At 44.8% G+C, this 14,634-nt stretch overlaps 1 protein-coding gene across 1 annotated transcript in view; it reads right to left on the bottom strand.

Annotated features, from left to right (window-relative positions):
• Positions 1 to 11,462, bottom strand: part of LOC147603932 (vacuolar-sorting protein BRO1-like) — an 89,983-nt gene extending 78,521 nt beyond the window's left edge. Inside the window, exons 1-3 of the mRNA XM_086796396.1 lie at positions 11,307 to 11,462; positions 11,069 to 11,204; positions 9,354 to 11,017 (exon numbers count right to left, since the gene is read on the bottom strand). Coding sequence (XP_086652522.1) covers positions 9,354 to 10,964 — 1,611 coding nt within the window. The 5' untranslated portion in view covers positions 10,965 to 11,017; positions 11,069 to 11,204; positions 11,307 to 11,462. The remainder of the gene's footprint in view (positions 1 to 9,353; positions 11,018 to 11,068; positions 11,205 to 11,306) is intronic.
• Positions 11,463 to 14,634: the final 3,172 nt, after the last annotated feature.

Raw genomic sequence — 14,634 nt, 5'->3', positions numbered from 1 at the left:
CCTTAAGTAAAGGAAAAGAAAAATCAGCATGTACATGATAATATACAAGGCCATATCAAGGCTGAAACTGGCCTCATCCAATGCCCATCAAGTGTCTGCAATGAGCAAACCGCTCCGGAGGCAAACTCTTCGTCAACAGATCAGCCGGGTTTTCATCCGTATGAATCTTAACAAGCTGAATTTGCTTGTTCTCTATCACCTCTCTGATGAAGTGATACTTCACATCCACATGCTTCGTCTTTGCATGAAAGACAGGGTTCTTTGCCAACTGAATGGCACTCTGACTGTCACAATGCAACAGTGGAATATCCCCTGTATAACCCAAATCAACCACTAACCGAGATAGCCATAATGCCTCCTTGCAAGCCTCTGTGGCTGCAATATACTCAGCCTCTGTAGTAGATAAGGCTGTGCACTTCTGCATCCTGGATATCCATGACACAGCACCTCCTGTGAATGTAAACACATAACCGGTAGTAGACTTCCGGTTATCTGGATGACCGGCATAATCCGAATCCGTGTAACCATGCACTAATGCATCCTGTTTGCCAAAACAAATGCACAAATCCTGTGTGCCCTTCAGGTATCTCATGACACCTTTCACTGCTTCCCAATGCTTCTTGCCAGGGTTGGCCATGTATCTAGAAACCACTCCCACTGCAAATGCAATGTCCGGCCTAGTAGCAACCATGGCATACATGAGACTGCCACAAGCTGAAGCATACGGAATCTTGGCCATATCAGCCCTGTCTCTATCTGACTGTGGGCTGTCCATAGCACTGAGTTTCACATATGGAGGCAAAGGAGTACTAGTCTTCTTCCCCCCGTCCATATTGAACCTCTGCAAGACTTTGCCAATGTATTCCTTCTGAGACAAATACAACACATGCTGATTTCTGTCCCGAAGTATCCGCATACCCAAGATGTGATTTGCATCACCCAAATCCTTCATATCAAAGGTTTGATGCAGCCTCTGCTTCAAGGTATCCATCTCCTTACGAGATTTCCCGGCAATCAACATATCATCAACATACAAGATGAGAATCAATAGACTGCCATCCAAAGCTTTCTTGGTGTACAAGCAGTGATCTATGTCACTTCTCCTGAAATGCTGTGATTTCATGAATGTATCAAATTTATGATACCATTCCCTTGGTGCCTGTTTGAGCCCATAAAGACTCTTTTTCAGCTTGCATACAAGCTTCTCCTTTCCACTTACTGCATAACCCTCTGGCTGCTGCATATATATCTCCTCATGGAGATCACCGTGAAGAAAAGCAGTCTTCACATCCATCTGAATCAAGTCCAGATCATCATGTGCAACCAAAGCTAACACAGCTCTAAGTGTGGTCATTTTGACCACTGGAGAGAAGATCTCCTCAAAGTCCACACCATATTCCTGCTTGAAGCCCTTAGCCACTAACCTGGCTTTGTATCTTGGCTTTGCATCATGTGTAACTTTGAGCCTGTATACCCACTTGCAAGGCAAAACCTTCTTGCCTGCAGGCAAATGCACCAACTTCCAAGTTCCATTTTTGTGCAGAGAATCCAACTCTGACTTCATGGCACGCTCCCAAAGAGCCTTGTCTGCCCTCTGTAAAGCCTCTTTATAACATGAGGGCTCCCCACAGTCAGTAAGCATCAAGTAGTCAACCCCTGGAACAAACCTGTCAGGGGCTCTGGAGGGTCTAGTGGACCTCCGTACCCAATGACCATCATTTGCAGGTTGCTGTCCAGCCTGCATTATCACCCATTGGTGGCTCCTGTTCCATGCCATAAGGCTGAAAAATCATGCCCGGTATCTCCTCTAACTGTGGTATATCCATAGGGATATCTTCTGCCATCTCTGGCTGTCCATTTGGACCATTTTCAGCACCATTTAAGGGCTGGTTTTCCTGCTGTAATGGCTGATTTACAGCCCTTTGTTGTTGTCCATGATGTCCATCATCATCAAAGATGACTCTGCCAGGCTCCTGTTGCCTTGCAGGCTCCTTATACATGCATGTTTCATCAAAAATGACATCATTGCTGCGTATAATCTTTCTATTCACGGGATCCCAAAGTCTATACCCCATTTCACCTCTGTCACCATATCCTAGGAATATGCATTTGTGAGACTTAGGATCAAGTTTGGTGCGCATTTCCCTGCGTATGTGCACGTACGCAACGCAACCAAACACTCTCAAGTGCTTGTATGACGGAGGCTTCCCTGTCCATACTTCTTCTGGCACTTTCCCACCAAGCCTCGTGTTAGGTGACCTGTTTATAAGGTGAACGGCTGTCATAACAACTTCAGCCCAAAAACCATGAGGTAATGCAGCATGTGACAACATAGAACGGACCTTCTCCTGAATGGTCCTGTTCATCCTCTCTGCTGTCCCGTTTTGTGGAGGATCATAAGGAGTAGAGAGCTCCCTCTTGATGCCTTTAGCATCACAAAAGTCCTGAAACTGTTTGGACATGTACTCTCCACCATTGTCGGAACGCAAAGCCTTCAGTGTTTTGCCAGTTTGATTCTCAACAAGAGCAACAAACTTCTGAAACACTGAGAATGTATCACTCTTCAAACGAAGAGGATAAACCCACACCTTGCGTGTGGCATCATCAATAAAGGACACAAAATATTTTGCCCCTCCCAAAGAAAGCTGAGGCATCTCACATACATCTGTATGCACAAGCTCTAACTGAGCATCTTTCTGTCCAAGAGCTTTCTTGTGGGGGCACTGTAGTTGCCTACCATATATACAATGCTCACAAAACTGAAAACTTGAAAACTTTAGAGAAGGCAAGTAACCCAAACGAGACAATTGCTCCATTCCCTTGACACTCATGTGTCCCAACCGGCTATGCCACATAGAAATTTCCGGCAGCTCGGTTGCATTTACATTAGCATGGTGACAAACACCTGCATGCATGAAATAAAGAGTGTCCACCTTAGAGCCTCTGGCAACAACCAGTGAGCCCTTACTAATTTTCCACTTTCCACGACCAAATGTGGTAACATAATCAGCATCATCAAGCTGTCCAGTAGAAAGCAGATTCTTCTTGATCTCAGGCACATGCCTGACATCATGGAGCATAAGCTGTGAGCCATCTGAAAACACAAGCCTCACATCACCTCTGCCAAGTATCTTGCATGCATGGTTATCACCCAAATAAACCACTCCTTCATTGCCAGCAGTATACCTGACAAACAAGTCTCTGCAACCTGTGACATGAAAGGAGGCACCTGAATCAATGATCCATGAGTGCATACCATGACCACCTGTAAGAAGTGAATGGGCATCAAGTGAAGAAGTAAATAGGACCTCATCCTCACTGCCACCTGCATGTGACACATTGATTTCTTCAATCTTGACTCCACTTTTGCCCTTTGGCTTTACATCTTTGGCTTCATCTTTCTCTTTGTCTTTGCCTTTTCCCTTTTCTTTTTGATCATTTTTCCATTTGTAGCATTGCTTTTTAATGTGTCCCTTCTTGCCACAATAATGGCATTCCAAATCCTTTTTGGAGCGAGACTTGCTCCTTCCCCGTTCTTGGCTTTTTCCCCTTTGCTGGGATCTCCCACGTGCATTCATTGCATTGGACTTTCCAACAGAGTTGTTTTTCCTGTTCATCTCTTCTTGAAGAAGAGCACCCTCAACATCTGCATATGACAGCATAGCATTCGAATTGCTAGTGGCTGTCCTGAATGTGTCCCAACTCTCTGGCAAAGTGCATAACAGAAAAGTGGCTTTGAACTCATCGTCCATCGCCAACTTTTGATTTATAACTTGGCTGACAATACCATTAAACTCATTTAGATGCGCTGTCATAGACGCCCCTTCCTTCATCTGAAGACCTATGAGTTTCTTCAACCAATACACTTTGCTTGAGGCACTTTGTTGGGCATACAAGTCCTGCAATCTCTGCCACATTCCCCAAGCTGTCTTCTCTTCACGAATGCTGAAAAGTAATGAGTCTGACACAGACAACATGATAGTAGATCTTGCTAGCTCATCCATATCTTCCCACTCTTCAGCAGTAAGAGAAGCGGGCATTACACCCCTTTCTTTGATAGGCTTGTGCTGCTTTTTCTGAAGCAACACATTGTAGCACTGGGTTTGCCAAATATCATAATTATGCGAGCCTTCAAGCTTCTTGATGTGAAGCAATGAAGAGCTCTCACCTGTGGTTGCCATAGCAATATGCAACCTGTCAATGCCTGACTCCCTGCAAAATGTGCAAACACTGCATCAAAAGCACACAAAGTGCTCACAGTTTTTCTCCCAAGCTTTATCTCCCACTGCAGAAGCACAAATGCAACTTTTCTCCCACTTTATGTGATGAAATCACCAAAATCTGGTTGCTGCAGATTTTGGACAGCACCTTAAATGTGCTCTGTTGCCCTTCCAAAGTACTGTACAGCAGTACCAAGTGCTCACCAATGATGTACCAAATCTGTACCGGCAAGTACAGCAGCTGAAATTGAACCTTTTGGTCACTCAAAACAGTGTACAGCCATGCCAAAACTTGCACAAAGCTGTGCCAAATCTGTATTAGTAGGTACAGTAGCAATAAATGCTCTCCTGGCTGTCCAAATGAGTGAAAATCAGACTTTTCTGTCACGAACACTGCATACAACAGTTCCGAACAGAAATTGGGCAAAAGCCCCTTGACTGCAAGCTGATTTTTGAGGATTCAAGGCATAAATGTCTTGCCTGCTGCTTTGCCAAGCTCAACAAGCATACGAACTTGAAAAGCCCCTTGATTTAAGATCAATTTTTGATCATACATGGTACACTGACGCACATGAAGGCATCCAGAGTGTTCACGATGCTTCCCCCTGGCCACATATACATCAAATACATGAAACCCCCTTGATTTACAGGCACATTGAGTGCTTGAAGGCATCAGCACATTATCCACAGCATCAAATGCGATCGCCTGCATGCAAATCAACCAAATCGGCACAAAAGCCCCTTGATTTGCACTGCAATTTGCTGCAATTTTGCCCAAATGTGCGATTTCTCACATCATACAGCATGTATGAGTGCTTAATTGCACAATTACATCAAAAGCCCCAAATTTCGACATCCAATTTCCTGCAAATTGATCCTGATTGTGACCAATTTCCTGCAAATTGATCCTGATTGTGACCAATGTCACCCAATTTTACCAATTTTGCTCAAAATTGAGCAATTCGACACATGTATCTGCTCAATTGTTGATTGTACTTGCTCAATTGCAAATCCCAAAAAAAAATTGAGGAAAATACCTTGTAATTTTCTGATTTTTCTCTGATTTGCAGGCGGGTTTTGTTGTTGCAGGAAAAGGGGGTGATGATTTGGTGCTACTCTGCAGAAATCTGATGCTGGACAACCATGTCTGCTTGTGAGGGGTGATCTGTAGACGAGGACGGCATCACAAGCGTCGCATCGGCCTTCATTGCTTCATCCCTTAGAAGCTGACCAACCCGAGGGTCATTCATAGCAGATGAAGGCATCAGCATCGGCTGCCTTCGTCTTTCTGAAACATACGGTGCTCTCACTGTAGGCAGCCTGAGCTTTTTTTTTTTTTACTCGCTCGTGCATTCGCCTAGGTACGCTGCCTGGCACTATTCGCGCTGTGGTAGACTTCGCTTCACGCCCAGCAGTCAGCTCGCCTAGCTTCGCCTAGCACCACTTGTTGACGTCGCCTTGTGTGGGCTGACCTGATTTCGCCCAGCTTCCACCGCCTTCACCTGCGTATCTTACGCCTTCGCTCGCCTTGTTCCAGTGATTACGTTGTGCAACGCCCAGCGCTAATACGCGTTTTTTTGGACCAACGCCTCAACGCCTGCCGTGCGCTGGAACTCCACGCTCACACAGCCTTAAGCTTCTTTGTTACACTTTAAGGCCACCAGCGCCTTGCAGCCTACGCTTGACTCTACCGACTGCCTAGTCTCCCGCTGGATTCGCTACCTCAGCTTCTGCAGGTTACTACAGTGCTGTCTGAGAAGAGCTCGCACGGTTTCTGGTGATGGGTTGGCCCCCAATTGCTTGTCCAGCACAGGAATAGAGAGGCAGTTTGGCAGGACTCAGGAGCTTACCTCTTAGCTCTGATACCAGTTGAATGGGAGTGAGAATTAGGGTTAGGTTATGAGGTGTTTTATCATTTTTCCCCACTCTTCATCTTTTTCCCTATTTTTTCCCATTTTTTCTGTGGCTTGGGAGGCAATTCTGAGTTGGCAGGAGCACTGAGTAGCTCGCCGACTAACCCATCAGCAGACAGGTGACTGGCCGACTGCCCAACAGCAGTCGTGGACCTCTGTACTGCTAGCCGACTGGGCATATACAGTCGTGGGCTTCATTCAGTGCTGGCCGACTGATGCTACAATCGTGGAGGCTTTTTCCAGCAAACCGACTGTCCATCTGGGGGCATATAAATAGGTCCCCAGCCCCCATACCACACTTGTATCACACCGGGATTTTCTTGTGTATATCAGAGCAGAGTTACACGCCTACTTCTCTCTCTCTCTTGTGCTGTTTTTCTGCATGCGTTTTTTGCTCGTGTTCCCAGATCTGGTCATCATCTCCGCTGCGTATTCTGACAGATGGTTGAGTTTGCCCATAATAGTGCTAAGCATGCAGCCACGGGTTACAATCCATTTATGTTGATGTACAGTAGATATCTATGGGACATAATGGTATTAAGATTGATGCAGCTAGAGATTTCTTGGCACATATGCAGGAAATGCTTGTTGTAGCCAGAGATTCTATCAGGAGTGCTCAAGATAGAGCACCGTTTTATGCTAATAGACAATGTTCACTAAGGGAGTTATCCGAGGGAATGCTGATGTAATTGCAAGGAGTCATAGGAGTGCAGATGCCTGCTACAGTAGGGCCCAAACTGCGGCTCAGAGTGGGGCCCAGAATGTGAAAGTTCATCCAATCTTTCATGTCAATAGACTAAAAGAGATGCTCGGTGGTGCTGAGGATAGCATTGTGACTCCTCAAGAACTTGTTGACGTTGAGGGCTTGTCTTATGTTCCACATGAACCAGAAGCGGTTATTGATTTTAAGGAAAGACAGCTTAGAAATAAGTTGATTCCTGAGTATAAAATCAAGTGGAAAGATAGGGCACTAGAGGACTCGACTTGGGAGACAATTGCTAGTTTACACCATAGGTTCCCCGATTTTCTTTCTTAGACAGATTTTGTTTCCATGAGTGGAAACGTATGAGGGGAAGTATGTTATGTACCTAGTTACTAATCTTCGGATTAGTGGGGCTAATCCAACAAGGTTAGGGGTCCTTAGGATTAGGAGATCGAAGGCAGATGTTGGGGGCTAAGGCTCAGATCTAATAATACTTGGCCACATGCTATTTATGGTAGTTGGCTATTTATAGCATCAGTGACCACTATATAAGTGAGGCCTTGGGTTATTACTCATTAGTCAGTTGTGCAATGCACTTTGACAAGTCTGTGCCTGGACCAAAGTTTCTACTCTGGCTACAAACATAGCAAATGCGCAAATAGTCTTTCTGAGGGCTTTTGTGGGCAGGCAATAGTGATATGTGACACCAAGGCGAAGTCTCTTATCCCTCATGTGTCCTTGCCAAATGAACCTCATCTGTGCCTGGATCAGAGTTTCTAATCCCTTGGCAAAGCACATATAGTCTTGCCGAGGGCCTTTGTGGGCAGGCATTGGTGGTATGGGATGCCAGGGTGAAGTCTCTTATCCCACAAGCATCCTTGCCAAATGAACCTCATCTTAGGTTGATGCATCTAAACATCTGAGACCACCCACAAACTTCCACTTCATGTGAACTTCCCACCAAAAAAGCACTCCAGCCATCAATGATGTTAACAATAGACTCAACTAAAACTCATTGGGTCCCCAACATGCCCTCAATATTACATTCAATTCTTTGGCCCAATTGATTACCTTCCCACCAGCAATCTTTCCATTGAACTTTGGGGCTTCAACATCATCAACACGTGAGCTTGTTCTCGAACTCAGATCCGGGCTCAGTAAGCCATGTCTCTAAGAATGTCATTGTTCAGCTCGCTGGAGATCTGATACAGAAATCACAGTCTTTCTAGTGGATGTGCTGATCATTGCTATGGAAAAAGCTCCTCGTTGATCGAGACCCCCAACTTTCTGCTGCCACCTAACGTGCAAGTTGGCACTGGAAGTCAAGCTCCACACCAAATGTGCTATCAACCATGGCCGTCAACTCTAACTGCCAACTGGACAAGTGATCCTCGATGGTGTTGGAAAGGTGAGGCTCCAAAGTGTAGCATGATGGATAAAATTGAACAAAGAATTTGGGAACCACAGTAGCTGCATATTCCACATACCTGAGGAACCCAATGTGTTCAGAGCCAGCGGTCTCAGCAAGCAATTGTAGATACCAGCAAGAGCAGGAACTGCTCACCTTGCTGAAGATCTAAACAGCCAATTCCTCTGTTTCAGCCATTCCCCCTCTGCTATTTCAGCCGTTTCTCCAAGAACACCTGCCAATTCCCCTTAGCAACCTAAAATTTAAGTTCAATTTACATCAAGTAGCTTGTTTCCAAGCCTTTATCTTCCCTCCCATATCCGTTCCTCTCCTCTTTTTTCCTTTCCTCTCACACTTTCTGTCCTGGTCATTCCTTTCACTCTCTCTTCTCTCCTCCTCCCATCCCCCTTGCTTGCATCATCCTTCCTAGTCTGGCATTTCCCCTTTTGACCCCCTCAAATGTTCTATATCCGTTTCCATTTCTGTTTTGATTTCGTTTTCATTTTTGTTTCCCATAACTTTGGGATCTTGAGGGCCTTTAGCTTGACATAGTCCTATAGACACAAGTATTGCAGTTTGATAATGGCTCAGCCTGGTCACTGGCTACAGTCGAAAGGTTGCCACGGACTTTACCCCAGCTTCACTCTAATGCAACTCACGACTTCATATCACCTCTACAACCTGACATACAGAAATAAAGCCTTCCATACAGCTCCTTTTATCCAATAGAACAATAGAACCTACTCTGGGGCCCTAAGTCCTTAGCTGCTAAACAAACGTTCCACTATCACTACTAAAATACACATGGTCACACAGTTGCCCAATAAAGAAGAGCCTCCATACAGCACATAGATGATAGCAGTCTGATGTGGTGGACAAGGGTCACATGTTTTCTTCAACAGCATTTCATGATAGCATAAAATGCAGGCAATGGAGTGAACAATGTAAGGTAAGCTACCAGCATCTGACATCATGTATAAATTGATCCTTGAGAGACCATAAAAACTGCCAGTCCATTGAAAGTTAACTTGGGTGAAGAACTCCTAATACACATATACATTTTGAGCATCTGAAGGTGCTAAACCAAATAAGATAGAGATAATACTCACAGGTTTCACATCCAAAATGGCCATGAAGGCCCAATTGTCTTTAATTGACCGGTCAATTCTTGCATCCATGTCTGAAGCCTGCTTCAAGTTCACAGCAAAACTACTAAGGCGCTCTTGAAAACCTTTGGCCACCATATTGGATGGTGGCCTTTTCCAACGATTTCCAAACTGTGACCTGAACTGTGCATCTTCCTGGGACTCTTTTTGTAATAACTCCTCAGTTTGCACAAGCAGCTCTTCGTTAACACGCCTCAAATCTTGCAGCTGTCTCATTGCCGCTTGCAAACCCGACAGCCCTCCATCCAGCTGGATAGAGTCCACATCATTTCGTAACTGCTCAGGAAGTAAAATGCTGCCCTCCAGAGCATGGAGAGACTCCGGAAGATCCATTTCTTTGAGTTTTACCCTAGTGAGCTCACTTTCTTGCTGCAACTTCTCTACTTGTGTTCTTACAATATCATCTAGTAGTTCAGTGTATCTGGAGAGCGCTTTGGCAATGCTATCTGGGACTATCCCAGTGAACATTTTCTCCTTGCTGGCATCCAGAACGTCTGCCAAGTTTGTCGATTTCACAAGCGAAGCTGCAGGTAGTGGTCCTAACGATGTTGCAGCAGGGATTCTCATCAGATACACTCGGTCATTCTCCTTGATGGCCTGCTCCAGGTTAAGATTTACATTTGCTTCAAGCTTTGAGACCGCATCAAGGAGAGGAGCTGCCACCCCTCTGGCTGATTTCTTTGCATTGGCTAGAGAGTTAGCCGCAACTTTCAATCGGGCTATCTCTTCAGCAATATCCTCCTTTTCATGGAGATCTAAAGCTACCCTGTAGCAAGCCTCTCCATGGAATTGAGCTGCTTTGAGCTGCACGTGGGCTACCCAAGCTCGATCAAAGTGTTGGTTGAGAGGAGGCAGTATCAAGGCAGCATGTGTTTCTTCATAATACAAGCCCACTTGTCTTGCAATCTTTCCACATAAGGACGGTGGCTTTTGGTCGGTGATCGCCTTCTCGAAAAAGCACTCTTGTGCTTGAGCAAGCATCAGCCTCTCAAGCATACCAGCACATTCCACAGTGATGTCTATGGTGGAGCTGCTTGCTGAAGCTTTTAGGGATATGTTGTCTCGCAAGAATGCGAAAGCACCTGCTGCTGCCTGAAAGGCATTGCAAGCTTGCTTGATGCCATTCGGGGTGGAACGATCGGCACCTAGCCCTAACTGGCTCTGGATGGCACCCAGGTTAAAGATAACAGAAGCTTTCTCAAAATGTATGTTCCGCTGAGTAGTTTTCTTACCCTTGAATGCATCAAACCATGTGAAGGATATGGTATTCACACTCTCTTTCTCATCAGAGATGGGGAACCTTGACTCCATGCTGCAAAGGGCTCGAAAATACCTTTGAAGCAGATCTCGTCGCCCTTCAAGCGAATCCGTTGCTTTCTGAATTTCGCCACGCATTTGCTGCACCATCTGGAGATCCTCTTCATTGTCCACAGCCTCTCTTTCAGAATAATGGTGGACCAGGTATTGCCGAAGGGGCCTGTAAAGATCGACAGGATGTGTTTTCTTCTCATATACCGCAAGCATTACATTGGTGGTGATGGAGGGGGTCGCCATAGCCAACAGTGCAAGCTTCAGGAATCAGAACCCTCGTTTACCAAGGTTGGAGAAATCAGGCTGATCACCAAGCGGAACCTTTAAGGACCAGACCTTAGAAATGAGACTGGTCAAAACCAATACCTAATCTTTGCACTGCACTAAGCAGAGCTCACTGTTTTGAGCCTAAACCTTGCACTGCACTGAGCGACGCCCACTGTTTTGAACCAAATCCTAGCGCTCGATGAGATTTCAAAAACCCTAAAATTCAAGCAGATCGAAACCCCACAGCTTTAATTGTTTTCGTTGAAACTTCGTATTTTTTAGCCTGCAGAAAAAACCTAAAACTTCAAGTGGTCTTACCTGTAGACGAAGAGACACAGATCACAATTCGGCTTGTTGAAGCTGGCTGCTGGAGGAACTAGCAAATGGAGCTTCAGACGACGCAGTCGATGTGTGGAGAAAAATCAGTATCAGTATATTACTGAAAAGTCTTTCCAATGAGCCTGTTTTTCCATTTCCATAAGAAAGCAGGCTGCTTACGTGGCCAGAGCCATTCTCCTCTTAGGACGGCCCGGGTTCACACCCACACCTCTCCTGCGGCCGCCCAATTAATAATATCAAGCTTCGTTGAGTTAAGCCTTGGGGATAACATCATTCATCATATCAGCAAAACAAGAAGCATGCCAAGGAAGCCTAGGCTGAGCTAGAGAAGGTATTCGAAGCCAGGGCAAAAAAAAAAATGAAATTAACCTGAAGTTATAGTTCTATGGGCTTGATATGAAGTTCAAAGACTCATTTGTGGAACATGTAGGTAAGATGAAGAGTATTATGATGCAACTTGCAGGTATTAAGACACCCGTGGTGGATGAGAAAGATGCAATTGCGGTCTTAATCAAGAGCTCGCCTCAAGAGTTTTCTTTGGTGTGGTATTGAATCCTCTTTGTTTGAAGAAGATAAGAAACTAAAAGGTCCACAACAAAGCTCAAACAGCAAAGCGACTGCATTCTTTAACAAATCCAATATCAAATGTTATCATTGTGGAAGGATGGGGTATGTAATGGCCCAATTTCGTCATCGAAACAAGCCCAAGCTTGTATGTGATGCATGTGGCAAGGTAGGCCATCTTGAGAAGAATTGTTTGGTCAAAGGAGAAGCAAGAAAGTAACTTAGCAACTCATGCGGATGCTCCACAAGAACACCTTTTCTAGGTGTGATGATGATTCATGTCATGTCTTATGTTGATGTCAACCTTGGGATTGGGCAACCCTTGGTGAAGATGTGCCCATATGTGGATGTGATGATAATGTCATGTCATGTTGATGTAATCACCTCTAGTCATCGATGATGTAATCACCTCTAGTCATCGATGATATAGGTTACGTGATATATGTGCGTGTTTCCATTAAGAGGGGACAAATGTCTGTGTATGTCTTATTACTTTCTTGGGATAAGACCCATTTGGGCACCAAGGGGGGGTGTTGAAATACGGTGCTCGTCATGTCATGTATGGGGCACATGTATGTGGGAGCCTAGAATAGGAATGGATGAAGGCTAAGGTTATTTGGACATGTGAATGGATGAATGTAAAAGGTAGTCAATGGTCAAAAAGAGGCACATGGAAAGTGCAAGGGTGCACAAGGCATGTGGGCATTTATGAACACATGGATGGCACAAGGGTACATGAAGCATGTGGATGAGAGCTATAAATGGATGTATCAAACTCGTTTTCTTAATGCAAAAATGTGAGTATGTGATTAGTCCTAATACATATCTTACTCATTAGTATCAACACTATTCTTTAAACATGTCTTAATGCAAAAATGCAAAAATGTGAGTATGTGATTAGTCCTAATACATATCTTACTCATTAGTATCAACACTATTCTTTAAACATGTCTTCTTCCATCTTTCATCCACCATAGCTTTCATCTCTTCTTAGTTATGCACTCACATTCTTCTCAAATTCATCTCAATTAACAAGTAGGTATTCCCATGGAGGATGATATAGATGGATTGATAGGAGAGCTATGGGTGAGATATAAAGGTGAAGCGATGGGTGGGGTAGCTTCAGGATCGCTCGCGGCTTAGGTTGGGTTTAGCTCCTATGTATTTGCTTTGTCACCCAAACACCCAAAAGAGTGTACCACATCGACTTGTGAACCTTTATCTCTAGAAGTGGACCGAGTGGAGCGGTGGGTGGGGTAGCTTTGGAATCGATCATGGATGGGGTTGGGTTTGCCTCCTAGTTGGGTATTTTCTCTGTTGCCCAAACTTCCAGAAGAGTGTGCCTTATTAACTTGCGAATCTTTATTTCTAGTAAAAGGTTGGGTTCTGCCGCCCTGTTTACCTTATGAGGAATCCTGCCCTGTTTACCTTATGAGGAATCTCTTCAAGGTCATCCTCTTGATATGTACTCTTCATCTATAGGCTTGTGTCTTTGGAAAAACGCATAGGCCTCCTATGCATTGTTTGTTGATGGAGATATCTTGTGGGGGTAGGCCACATGGATGGTGTGAATGGGGGCATTTATGCCATCCATGGATGGTGTGAATCTCTGGTGGTGGTGAGGGCTTGCTCGAGGTAAGTATAGACTATTTGATATAGTCAGAGGATACCCTACAGGCTGTATTGGTTGTTAGGCATGTGACAAAGTTGGTGGTAGGTTGACTTTATTTTCTGACTATTTGATATAGTTGGAGGATGCCCTACACATTGTATTGGTTGTTGGGCATATAACAAAGCTGGTGGTAGGTTGACTTCAGTCCTTGGGAAAATGAGGGTCTTCATGGCTAGCATGACGGCCGGCCGAGTGAAGCAGATCTTCATTGATGGGGTAATTGAGGTGAGAATTTGTGGAAGTGATCTTCCTTGGTATAGTGTAGAATTTGTGGAAGTGATCTTCCTTGGTATAGTGTAGAATTTGTGAAAGTGATCTTCCTTGGTATAGTGTAGAATTGATGAACAAAGGAAAACCACATGGTGAGGTTGAACATAACCGGATGGGATTAAATGGAGTACAAAAGTGTGGGGTCGAGAAGGAGATGGCTTGGTCGAAGAAGAAAAGGGCAGCAAGGGTTGGTTGCAATGCGGTGTTGATGCAGGCTCAAATGAAGTGGACGGTAGGTGTTGATGCGGGCTAAGATGAAGTGGAAGGTAGGGGTTGAGATAGGGTCAAATAAAAAGATAGTGAATTTAAGTAGGTATAGATCCATGGTACGGTTGATGAGGGTAAGGGTATCCAACACGAACCAACTCATGGTAGGCAAGGTGTCAAGGTTCATGGCCCATGAGAGAAGCACAGCTCCTTTTGGTCGCTCCCTTCCAAAGGGTATTGTTCGGATTTGCTTGGTTATACTCCTCCTTTTTGCTTTCTTTATCTCAACTTCTAGTTTGGCATTCTTCTCATTAGCAACCTGAAGGCGTTGTTGGTAGTGGTTAAGCTTCCGACGCTTTTCTTAGCTAGACTCGTCCCCAACACTTGAGCTCATATTGTTGGTGGAGGATGTGCCGCTTTGAAAGTATCAACCACATGGATGATAAGCTCGACCCAGTGATGTGTCAATTTTTGAAGCGATTGGGGGATCTAGAAGTTGGTGAAGGACGTGTCGCTTGGAAGTATCAACCACGTTGATGATAAGCCCGACCCAGTGGTGTGGTATGTCGATTTTTGAAGTGATTGGGGGAGCTA

The sequence above is a fragment of the Cibotium barometz genome, chromosome 63 (genome assembly GCF_041138505.1).
Source record: "Cibotium barometz isolate CiBa-2024 chromosome 63, ASM4113850v1, whole genome shotgun sequence".
NCBI classification, from domain to species: Eukaryota; Viridiplantae; Streptophyta; class Polypodiopsida; order Cyatheales; family Cibotiaceae; genus Cibotium; species Cibotium barometz.
The sequence above is the reverse complement of the archived record's forward strand: the minus strand, read 5'-3'. Positions and strand labels throughout refer to the sequence as shown.